Genomic DNA, 12487 nt, shown 5'->3' with positions numbered 1-12487 from the left:
GAATAGATTTAAATTAACAGTCACGAATTATATAATATATATGTGAAGGGACTTTGAATTTTCCAATACAATAAAACATTGTTTTTGAAACAGGCAATAAAATATGGACTTCACACTGAAGTATAGCTTAGAAATCTATTTTCTTTCTCATGCTGCTAATTACACAAATAGTGTAAACTGCTACTATAGACAGTATCAATGTTGATGATTTTTTTTCTAGGAAACTATTTAATTTTCTCTATTATGTTTTTTTTATCTATATAGGAAGAAGCAATCCATGGATTTAACATTGGCAATTATCTTGAGTACATGAAAAGCCTCGAACAGATGTACAGGCTGATGATCTTAAAAGAAATGAGAAATTTTACATTTAAATGAAAAATCAAGAAAAATATATAATTACAGACTGCACTGGTCTTAGGTTAAAAATGTATATAGAGAAAACACATTGATATATTTGTATGCAAACACTGCAGTGATGTGTGCTGAGTCTTTAATTTATATTTCATAGTTTAATTTGATTTTTTTTTTTTTTTTTTTACATTTTCCTTAGAGGTGTTTTATGATCTGTAGTAGTTATAGGAAACGGCAATGGATTATACAGTGTTTACCTGTACTGTTTAAGACAAATGACTAGACTAACCTTTTTAAAGAAATCAAATAAATTATTTATTTTCATAATTATGAAACATGTGGAATGTGAATTTAATTGCGAATAGAGATGCATTTAAATCTGTGGTTTCCTGCTTAAATCTTTTCCTGTACCCACATCAAATCATTGAGTCTTTCCCATACAGATTTCTCACACATTCACACTGCTCCAACACTTGTGTCCAGAAATGCCTTGTGTTGCTGGAAATATTCCACGGTGTTCCCACCCCATCAAAACTAGGCATACATGTACGAACAGCAGTGTCGGACTGGGGCATGAACGGTCCACCGGGGGAATGCTGTGGTAGGAGCCCATGTTTAGGGATGTGGTCAGTCTCCACAGGAGGTGGTCTGGGCCCCTTTATAAATATATCTAGTAAATACTGCTAGTGTATGCATGCTAATGTACCAGATTAATCACAGCAATACACTGTAGAAACTACACCATAGTTCTGTGTAGAATTAGGTAACATACTGTATCTATGTATAATTCAAATGCAGTCTGGAACCTGATCCCTAGAGGAAGAGGTGGATACCCAGGCAGTGGGGTCCACCAGGGGGTTTCCTCTTTACCCCTGTGGGTCAGTCCGATCCAAGATGAGCAGTATATGATGAGTGAACAAAGGCCCTGTAGTCCTACACAAGTGAAGACAGTTCAACTTTTAATAAGATAACATATATAAAGGTAGACAAATACTAACAAAGCAAGAAGGGAGAGGGCAGCAAATGTTACTGGAAGAAAAATACTAAACTAAAGAAGAGAACCACATAGAGATGTAGCCATGCTCATCTTACTGCGTTGCGTCATGCTACATGGCGTGCTCATCTTACTGTGATGCAGCTGGCTGCAACACGGCTTGCCCCATGGCATACCAGACTGATTATTCACAGCTGGCAATCACTTCATTAATTCCTTTAAGAATTAATAGAGCGATCGCCGGCTGCAAATAATTGCAGTCTGGCATGCCATGGAGCAAGGCATGTTGCAGCCAGCTGCATCGCTGTAAGATGAGCACGGCTTCATCTGTATTTACTACATAGATAACCACATTCATGTCCCTAAGCCAAAGCAATGCTAACCTATAAAATGTATGTTATTCTGTGTTTGGTTGTTATATATTTTGTCGACAATCATAATGTCGACATAAGACTAGTGGGCATACTTGGCATGTATTCATCAAAATGAATCATGTTTACACTGATAAAATGTTGACATCAGAATGTCAACAAAATGTTCCTGGTGGTCTAGGGGTGATGTACCTGATACGGTGGGTCTGGCGGCTATAATGGAGTTTTCCGGGCTCGGAGGTGACGTCCTCATGACTCCTGCCTCATGATGCAGCGCTTCTGGCAGTGTGTATATCGCTAACCCACCCCCTAGTGCCTAACCTCCCCTCCCGCAGCCTAACCATAACCTCCCCTCCCGCAGCCTAACCATAACCTTCCCCTCCCACAACCTAACCATAACCTTCCCCTCCCACAGCCTAACCATAACCTTCCCCTCCCACAACCTAACCCTAACCTTCCCCTCCCACAACCTAACCATAACCTTCCCCTCCCACAACCTAACCCTAACTATGCGGACTCTGCAGAATGGCAACATTGCACATATGTCTACATTTCCAATGTCAGCATTTCAGCAATGATGACACATTGTCGAAATTGTGATGTCAGCATTGTAAATGATAACATTAAGACTGCTTTCAAATTTACATGGTAATATTACGAAACACAGTATTGAATATATCTGTTTTTCAACTCCTGGCTTTGGTTGCCTATTCTTGAGACATGAGACACGCAAATACACACAAAAATATTGTGTGTCTGGTAAAGTCTGGGAGTTCAGGTACATTTCTCCCAGGATACTACCGTATGGGGGTCATTCCAAGTTGACCGCACGTAGCAACTTTTTGCTACCCGTGCGATCAACTAGACGCCGCCTATGGGGGAGTGTATTTCTGCATAGCAGGGCTGCGATTGCTTGTGCAGCCCTGCTATGCTAAAAAAGTTTCCTGTAAAATAAGAGTCACTTACCCTGTGCGAACGATCCAGCGATGCAGGTCCCGGAATTGACGTCGGACATCCACCCTCCAAACGCCTTGACACGCCTGCGTTGGAATCATCACTCCCCGAAAACAGTGAGTTGCCGCCCAGATCCGCCTTCCTCCTGTCAAACCTCTTCTGGTCGCCGATGCGACCGCTTTCTTCGTTCGTGGCGTCGCTGCCCAGCTACACCCATCGCCGGGCAATAACGTGCCTGCGCAGTGCAGCCACCGCTCATGCGCAGTTCCGACCCGATCGCACGGCTGTGAGGAAGTGCAGGGTGCAATCGGGTCGGAATGACCCCCTATGTGCTCTAATCATGGAGTTGATTGTTCTAGGATTCATCTGAGGATGGTTTCCCTTTTAAAATGAAAAGGGTTTTGTTGGGAAGTTGGTCAATGCTCACTTTGTAGCTTGATGCTCAGAGGTGCTGCATATTTTGTGATCTGCATGCTGCCCAGAAAACCTCAGGTGCTGTACTTGCCATGATAAATGCCATGATAAAAAAAAATAGCTCCACTTTACCAATATGCTACACACATCTTTTATTTCTTGCGCAAAACTGTCTGTGAAGGAGTAAAAATCTCTCATTTGGTGGAGAATTGGCTTGCAAAACTAATCTGCACAGTTAGTTTTGGACTACAGCCATCACAAAAGTGCACATCCTCCTGGATATCTAATGTGATGTACTGTACACCTGTGTAGAAGCCCATGGCATGGTAAGTGGAGCTGGACACTTCCCAGCGACCAGCCACCTTAGAGTTTAAAGATGCTCTATGCCTCTGTATGTAATGGACATTTATCACCTATGCTGTCTCATGCTCTTCCAACAAGTAGGTCGCTTATCTTAGTTATGACACCAGCTAATGCAAATGTTCTATTTCATGTATTGTGGTACATGACGCTATGCTGATGTTTGCGCAGTTGAGCAATATTTTTGTACTGTGAGTTGTACTGCGCATGTGTCATGATTAGTTACTGACAGCAGATGCAGAGTGACTGACGGCCATTGTGCTTGTGGGAGGTAATTGGGGTGTGGCTAGTCAATGCAGACATTTCATGGGTGTGCTGGACAGAGCAACTGCATCTGTGTATGCAGTTCAGCTTGCCCTGATGATGTAGTTTCAGTTAACATTTCATAGTGTGTCTTTGTATTCAAGAGATTAAAGACACAGCCAGTGTTTCTCTGTACACATTCCAGTGGCTGCAGCAAAAGCATGTTTTCACATTACTGCTGCGTACAAAGACACAACAGCGTCCACCTCTAAATCAGGCCTGTTGTCTGGTTTTAATCTCTATCTATGGAAAACTTGCAATGGGATACTTCTCTTCAGAGTTGGCGGAACCCGCTCAGCAAAGGGATGCAGTGCAGGGAGGCACATGCCTACAGAGGCACTCTCACTGCTCTGCATCCCTTTGCTGTGCGCTGTTGCTGCCAGCTGCGCCTATAACCGTAAATGCAGCAGCAGCCAGCTGCCTGGATCGCGGCTCTTCAAGTCCCCACTCCCACTCCAGCCACACCGCTGATGTAATTTCCTCCTGTCCTGTGCCAGTGCAGTGGCGCTAGCAGTGGGAGGTGTGGGGGTGGGACTGACCAACAAAGTACGGCTCTGGGAGCAGAGAGCTGCAGTCACTGCCAGGAGCCACTAGATGCCCCTATATCCATGGAGTCATCGCATCATCTATCGGTACTGAGGAACAATAGAGACACTGCCCGGAAGTCAGGACCAGTACAGAGGAACTAAGTGAGTATTTTGTATGTGTGATTATCTATCTATTTATCTGTCTATCATCTATCTATGTGTCTGTCTGTCTATTATCTATCTATTTATTTATTTATCATTTATCTATGTGTCTCTGTTTCTGTCTATTAACTATCTATGTATCTATCTCTATGGATCGATCTATCTATCTCTGTGTGTATATAATGTGTGTGTGTGTGTATATATATATATATATATATATATATATATATATATATATATATATACAAACGTCAGCAGCATTTGCACATGGTGGGGATATAAAGTGAGCAGAGCCGTTTCTTGCAGCAGGCGAGGCGTGCATTCGGCTCTAAGTCGCTCTGTTTGGCTCCCCCTCCTCCCCGTCATTACTATTCCGCCTAGGGGGCGAGGTTTCGTGCAATGACGCATTTTGCACGAAATTCCGCCACCGAGCGCAGTACTGATGATGGGGAGGAGGGGGAGCCAGGACACGACGGGAGACTGGAGAGGCGGGCCGGTGCGGGACGAACGAAGAGTTGGAAGCGGGATGGAAGAAGATCTCTTGCTGGCGGATGCCGCTGCAGTGCAAACGTAAGTATAGCTTTTTTTTTTTCCCACTCAGTATCTCTTTGTTGAAGGGGTCTCTGCCTGCTATAATGTGTACAATGGGGACACCTGCCTGCCGTAATGTGTAAAATGGGGACTCTTGCCTGTCGTAATGTGTAAAATGGGGACACCTGGCTGCTGTAATGTGTAAAATGGGGGCACCTGCCTGCTGTAAAGGGTAAAATGGGGACACCTACCTGCTGTAATGTGTAAAATGGGGACTCTTGCCTGCCGTAATGTGTAAAATGGTGGCCGTGATCTGTTGGTGCAGAGTCAAAAACTGGGGTGTAAGGTTGTCTTTTCAGATAAGGCCACGCCCATTTTAATGGGGCCATGTCCATTTTAACGAGGTCACGCCCCTTGTCGGGAGCACTTTTTTTTTTGTCAATGGGGGGGGGCGCATTTATAAATCTCGCACTAGGAGCCAAATTGGCTAGAAACAGCCCTAAAGGTGAGATGTGTTTATTACTGTTTGTATATGCCTGAGGACGATCAAAACGTTGCATTCAGTCATTCAATCCTGCCTCATTGAGTATTTTTTAATCCGGGTGCTGCTGGAATTGCTGTACTATCATTGGACTCCTGGCCGGGGAGGACCTGCAGCGTGCACCGGAGCCCCTACTATGTTAAAAGGTGTGCTGCCTCAAGATTGTTGGTATGTATGTATATATATATATATATATATATATATATATATATACACGCACAGTGCAGTGCTTGAAGTGGGGCATTATACAGTGATATGGCATACCGCCACTTTGAGCACTGGCGGGACACCTATAGTGGGAAGATTCTCTGTGGGGACACTTTTCATCTGTGACCCCATCCCCCTAAGTGCGTTACCCATCACAGCTTTCTAACATTACAGAAAGCCCGCTGGCACAACTGTTAGAGTGAGAAGAGGCTCCAAGCCCCCACCCAGCAGAAAGGAAGCTCCACTACACACACCAGTGATGCCGTGCACGTCGGACGCAGAGCAGGTCCGTGTCCGGCAGCACAGTAAGTTAAGCACTGCACTCCCAGCTGCCAGCTTGCCACATTTGTTACAAGACATATTTGGTATGATTTACCGACGTTCGGAAACCAAGCGGTCAGGATACCGATGCGGGAATCCAGACAGTCAGAGTACCGACAGCGGTGAATCGAGTTCCCTCTGTGCATTATGCGTGGTGTAATGTGAACAAGATTGTGCTACTGTATGAAGTCATTTGAATTGTACTATTGTGTGACCACGCCCCACCTGTTTTTTTGCGGCCTGCGACTTCAGCGTGCATTGTCCCTTTATTAAGTATGGGAGAGAGGGCGCCGAACACCCTTGCACCGGCAGTGCTTCTCTTCATCTGTCGTGATGTACTATAAAGGTGGGTACACTAGACGATTCCCTTGACTTCCTGGTGGCCGCTAACGATATCGTTCAGTGACAGCACGCCGCAGCCGGCCCGAACCTGCAGATTTGGACGATATAGTCCAAATTGAGTTGCATGCACAGATGATAGCTATATCGTCAATGACCTGCAGGAGCGCATATCATTAACTATATAGTGCATACACACTGGACGATGATATCGCTCAGAAGAGTGAAAATGAGCGATATTGTTTAACTATCGCCCAGAGAGGGATGGATGTAGTGTAGCTCAGGTTCTACATGCAGATCTGCCATTATGCAATTAATTATCATTGAGAATTTGATAAAAAGAGGGATGAACCGATCCTCCCCTTACATTATATTTCTCTATGTTCTGTTCCTCCACCAGTAACTGGTGGAAAAGTCTTCTCAGTATTTTGTCCAGTCATAAGGTAAGTTACAGTAAGTTGCAGAAGGGAGAGACCAGAGCCATTCCACAGTTCAGTAAAGAAAAAAAATGCTAATACAGTAATTTAATGTTAGGGGGAATGAAGTGCCATTCAATATGGGTTCTATATATTTAGTCAGGTTAGCCAGGGTGCGAGAGTCTTAAGAAATTTTCTCAGATCTTGGCTTTCCAAGTTTCTTAGCTATAAGAGGTGCTAGGAGAGATTCTCCTCCGGCCAAAAAACAGCTTTGTGTGGCTGCAATATTTTCTATTAAGACAATAGAGTTCCTATTAACATGTTGATAATTGAATTTCTAAATCCCTCATTGCCTTTTTTTTCTATTTTTGCTACCCCTACCATCAAATGTTTGCTACACTACAAGCACCAACTGATGCTTAGACACTAGCAGTAGAAGTGCATGATTGTAGGATGCCTGTAATGGACTTGACATGCTCCAATAGTAGGTTGGCCACACCTCTTCTGGCAGTGCACTGCCATTTGGAGGTAGCATCTACTCAAACCATGATGGGGATGCGCCAATGTTCTCTCTTGCCTTGAGAACTAAAGCCGTAGTTACATATCAGGGCTGTTCTATTTATCAACATCCCCCATTTCTAGCAGAACATGATTGATAAATCCTCCCAGGCAGCGGCAGTTAAACTTAGTCTCAAGACTTTGATCTCATCATACATGTATACAGTACTGTATAGTATGCAGCACAGTGACAGTCTAGCAGGTGATTCATTCTTATACCATATTATTGTCTGACTACAATGGCTGAAGGGCTGGTGTTACAAGTATTAGGGATGCAACAGTGGGGATTAGGATTATCCCCACCGCCAAAGTAAAAGTTATACCTGATACACAGTTGGAGAGAACAGATACATGGTGTTCCAATATGCCCGGTCAAAATTCTACTGCAGTTTTTCAGTTCAACTTACCAGAGACCACCATTTTTTTACCCCTGCAAACACCCATCGCTCAATGAAAGACTTTCTAACAAGGTTAGTTAGAAGATATCCATTAGGAAATGTGAGAGGCATTCACTGTATTCTAAAATCTTAAAGAATTGACCACAAATTCCAAGTGTAACTGTTGGCAATATACTTTACAATGTACTAATTTCATTGTAGTAGGTATGATTTCAGGGTGAAAAGGAAAGAGAAAAAAGACTCTGTGTTGGGGCATTCTTATGATTGTAGTCAGACAGTAAAACTTAACTTTTAATTCAATATTACAATAATGAGTTTAAACAGCACACTACTTCAAAGGGTTGTTTTATGTACATTTGCAAATTACCAATTTATTTTGCATAATTAAAACCACATAATCGGCGTTATCATTGGTAGTGAATAACTGCCTAGGTGAAAATATTTGACTTAATAAGTAATTATTCGAATGACTCTGTCTATACTTAATATCTCGAGACAGGTTAATTATCCCCACAGGGTTCTTTGTTCAGCGGTCTCTGTAGTTGCAAATAATTCATTAATATTGTCACTCTCAAAGGTACAGGTCATAGATCTCAGTGAGTAAAAATGTTGCCTATATGGGTACTTAAGCACCTGCTGCTCTACATTGAGACAGTGATGTTACCGCAAGGTTTTTTAATTCAAAGGATTAGTACCTCCTTAAGGTCTGACCTTCAAATAGACATTGGTTACAAAGCCTATATCTCACAATGCCCCTTATAGAAGGGGGGCTATTCATATCTGGTATCCCCTTTGTTGTGGGGGTTCGTAATGCCTAAAACAGGTCCATATCACATATCCCTCGTATTTCTATAAAGAAGGTCTTTAATAGTGTCCAGGTAGACACTGAAAATTAGATCGAAAATAGATGGTAGGTGGGTAGTTTCCTTCTGCTGTTCAGCATATGGGTTTACTGCACCTGGTATTCATTGCGGGTCTCCCCATCAATTACTTACCAGGCCTACCAGAGATTGGCTTCCAAGATCGGATGAGATTGGGCTTATCCTGTGGAGTATGGCAGTAATCTTTGCTGAATGAGTGAGTACTCTTACCAAGCAAGAAATGTGCTTCTGCTGTCCAACAGGATGAGAGAGCACGTTTAGAATAAGGAAAGGAGAAGAAAAAAGAGCAAGAAAAGAGGAAAAAAGGAGAATGGAAGAAAATGAATATTGATAGTGGAGCTAGCCAGATTTTTTGGGCGAAGATATGTGTAAGGTTAGCAATCCACGGTTAAACAGTCTTATTAGAGGCCCAATGACCAAATTGTGACATAAGTTTAAATCTGGAGTCATAAAAGAGACTGTAGGTTCAAAGTCTGCACCATGAATGCACCTGGTTAATAAGTTAGACAGCTCCCGTCATTAGGAGACTGATATATGTATCTGAAAACAGGGGCTTATCCTGCTGCAGAAGATTTCTAATATATCACTCAAATCCTAGTCGGTTGAGTGCAGGAGAAAAAATAAGAATTTACTCACCGGTAATGCTATTTCTCGTAGTCTGTAGTGGATGCTGGGAACTCCGTAAGGACCATGGGGAATAGACGGGCTCCGCAGGAGACTGGGCACTCTAAAAGAAAGATTAGGTACTATCTGGTGTGTACTGGCTCCTCCCTCTATGCCCCTCCTCCAGACCCCAGTTAGAATCTGTGCCCGGCCAGAGCTGGGTGCTCCTAGTGGGCTCTCCTGTGCTTGCTAGAAAAGAAAGTACCATGTGGGATAATTAACCTGTCTCGAGATATTAAGTATAGACAGAGTCATTCGAATAATTATTTATTAAGTCAAATATTTTCACCTAGGCAGTTATTCACTACCAATGATAACGCCGATTATGTGGTTTTAATTATGCAAAATAGTTTGGTAATTTGCAAATGTACATAAAATAACCCTTTGAAGTAGTGTGCTGTTTAAACTCATTATTGTAATATTGAATTAAAAGTTAAGTTTTACTGTCTGACTACAATCATAAGAGTGCCCCAACACAGAGTCTTTCTTTTTTCTCTTTCCTTTTTGCTATGCATTTCACTGACTCTGGGAGCATCACCGACATTTGAAATCAACACATTGTGTGTAAATTTTTAATATAGTCGGTTACGGACTAGTATCCATCAAAGGTTATAGTCTGTTGTTTCAACCTGTCGCGGAACTACCCACTTTGTAGTACTCCATGATTTCAGGGTGGCAACAAAAATCTTGGGCACACAGCCCCATTTCTTCAGCTCCATCCCCCTATATCATTTTATCTCCAAGCCACCCCCAAAAACCCTGGCTGACCAATGTCTCTAAAGCCCAGCCTACACCCTACCGCCTGCTGCATCTCTGTGTGGGTCACTCGGCTCCTTTCAGATCAAGTGGTCAGGCTTGGACTGGCCCACAGGGGTACAGGGGAAACCACCGGTAGGCTGCAATGTCTGGGGCCCCACCTCCTGCTCTAAGGATCAGGTTCTAGACTGTGCACTTGAATTAAACATTATACATATGTTACATTATACTAGACTATGGTGTATTTTCTACAGTGCATTGCTGTTATTAATCTGGTACATTATCATGCATGCAACAGCTGAATTTACTGTATATATTTATGAAGGGGCCCAGATGTTGCACTCTCTGTAATGGTTAGTCAAACCATCAGCAGACTGGCCACACCCCTAAACATGGGCCCCTACCACTGCATTCCCCCGGTGGGCCCTACATGCCCCAGTCCGACACTGCAAGTGGTGCAATGCATGACGTCACGCTCGCTATATGCCACAAAAAATACAGCAGAAGCACAGGCAAGGAGGGCACATAAAGTGAACTCTCAGGATTCCTGAGGTACGGGGCCTCATGGAATCTTTTGGACTAATACGTTTGTTCCCCTTGTACCCTGCTGTCGCCGGGGCTGATGATTTTGTACCATTTTGTGCAATAGTTCGTAGTATATTTATACTACAGTGTATCGATTTTCCTTTTCTGGAAAGAATTGCCTCAGCTTTACTGCAGTGCAGTCTATTGAAACCTCGCACAACACCACAGAGTACATGTGGTTACACATTTGGATATTTTGCCATATCACCACCAGTAACAGAACAGTCTCCATATAACAGAAACTCATTCAAGGTAAATGACTGTTTAAACTACTCTAGATATCTATACAATCTCAGGTAATGACTTGCAGTAACCTATTTTCCTTAGACATGCACATAATCCATGTTGAAAGTGATTAACAACGCCATTACTACAGCTAAATTAAAACTTTTGTTCTTGCATATTAGAAAACTGCAATAATTAAAATTTTCTTTGTGATTAAAGAGCTTTACTTTGGTGTAACTTTCTGGTCTGGCAGTGGAGCATATTCTTAATTTAATTAACAAGTCGCTTACAAACCAGTGGTCATCAACATCTGATTATTTCACCTGCTTTAAACCTTGTTGTGCTGCATTGCACATTGTACATGATATTTATTATTAGTAAATGGTTCTGAAGCTGAAAGATAAGAACACTATATACAAAGTAATCAAATTGTTGTGCTATTAAAGCTTTATCTTGAATTAACCAAGGCTGTGCAATATACAAATGCATTTCTTTACTGTTAATGTTGAATATGTAATAGTATTAAATGAAAATACTTGTAAGGCTATTTTTAAGTATTGTAATACAAGATTAAATACAAGATTTCTAGAAATATAGACCAGCGGTCACAAACCCGTCACTCGCTTTACGACGGGTAGCTCGGCACCGCTTCTTAAGTAGCTCGCTGCGGCGGCGGTGGGTGGGTGCATGCATATTAATATGGTGCCGGCCGTCGGCCAACCAGAGCTCGCGCGCCGGCTCCTGATTGGCTGGCGGTCTGCACCATCTTTGAAATGGCCACGCGGCGGAGACGTCAACTCAGCACCGGTACTTCAGTGAGGACGGAACAGGAGACTGAGGCACGCCACGTGCTGTGCTGTGCTAGGGCCGATCTCTCCTCATCTCCTCCCCAGACACACACAAGCGAGCGGCGGCTACAAAAATTGTGAGTACTACTTGTATCTGGCACTGCAGAGGGAAGGGGGGGGGGCATTATTTGTGTATCTGGCACTGCTGGAGGGGCATTATTTATGTATCTGGCACTGCTGGGGTGCATTATTTGTGTATCTGGCACTGCTGGAGGGGCATTATTTATGTATCTGGCACTGCTGGGGTGCATTATTTGTGTATCTGGCACTGTTGGGGGGGGCATTACTGTTGTGAGGCCACACCCACTTTCACAGGAATGCACGCGCATTGTGGGGAGGGGGTAGCTCTTCCAGAGGTTTTATTTTCTGAAAGTAGCTCAGACAACAATCAAGGTTGGAGATCACTGATATAGACTATCCAAAATCAAGGTTGTAATTCATCATATATTACTCTATGTCTTTCATTCTTAATCATGTCTCCATTCCAGGCATAATGTTATTGGTGGATGCTTAGGTAGATCCAGGGAGGGGGTGCACTTCTGCTGTCTATGGGGGTCATTCCGAGTTGATCGCTAGCTAAAAATGTTCGCTGCTCTACGATTAAGGAAAAATCCGGCACTTCTGCGTATGCGGCGCAGTGCGCACACGCGACGTACTTTCACAGTGGCCGATGTATTTTTATACAAGGTCTAGCGAAGCTTTTCAGTCGCACTGCTGACCGCAGAGTGATTGACAGGAAGAGGGCATTTCTAGGTGTCAACCACCCGTTTTCAGGGAGT

General features: G+C 43.2%; 1 protein-coding gene across 5 annotated transcripts in view; it reads left to right on the top strand.

The window, feature by feature from the left end:
- TBC1D32 (TBC1 domain family member 32) overlaps nt 1-689 on the top strand; it is an 851129-nt gene extending 850440 nt beyond the window's left edge. For all 5 annotated transcript variants that reach the window (XM_063917235.1, XM_063917238.1, XM_063917237.1 and 2 more), the window contains one exon: nt 265-689. In XM_063917235.1, coding sequence (XP_063773305.1) covers nt 265-378 — 114 coding nt within the window. In that variant the 3' untranslated portion in view covers nt 379-689. The remainder of the gene's footprint in view (nt 1-264) is intronic.
- Nucleotides 690-12487: the final 11798 nt, after the last annotated feature.

This window comes from Pseudophryne corroboree, chromosome 4 (genome assembly GCF_028390025.1).
Source record: "Pseudophryne corroboree isolate aPseCor3 chromosome 4, aPseCor3.hap2, whole genome shotgun sequence".
NCBI lineage: Eukaryota > Metazoa > Chordata > Amphibia > Anura > Myobatrachidae > Pseudophryne > Pseudophryne corroboree.
The sequence above is the reverse complement of the archived record's forward strand: the minus strand, read 5'-3'. Positions and strand labels throughout refer to the sequence as shown.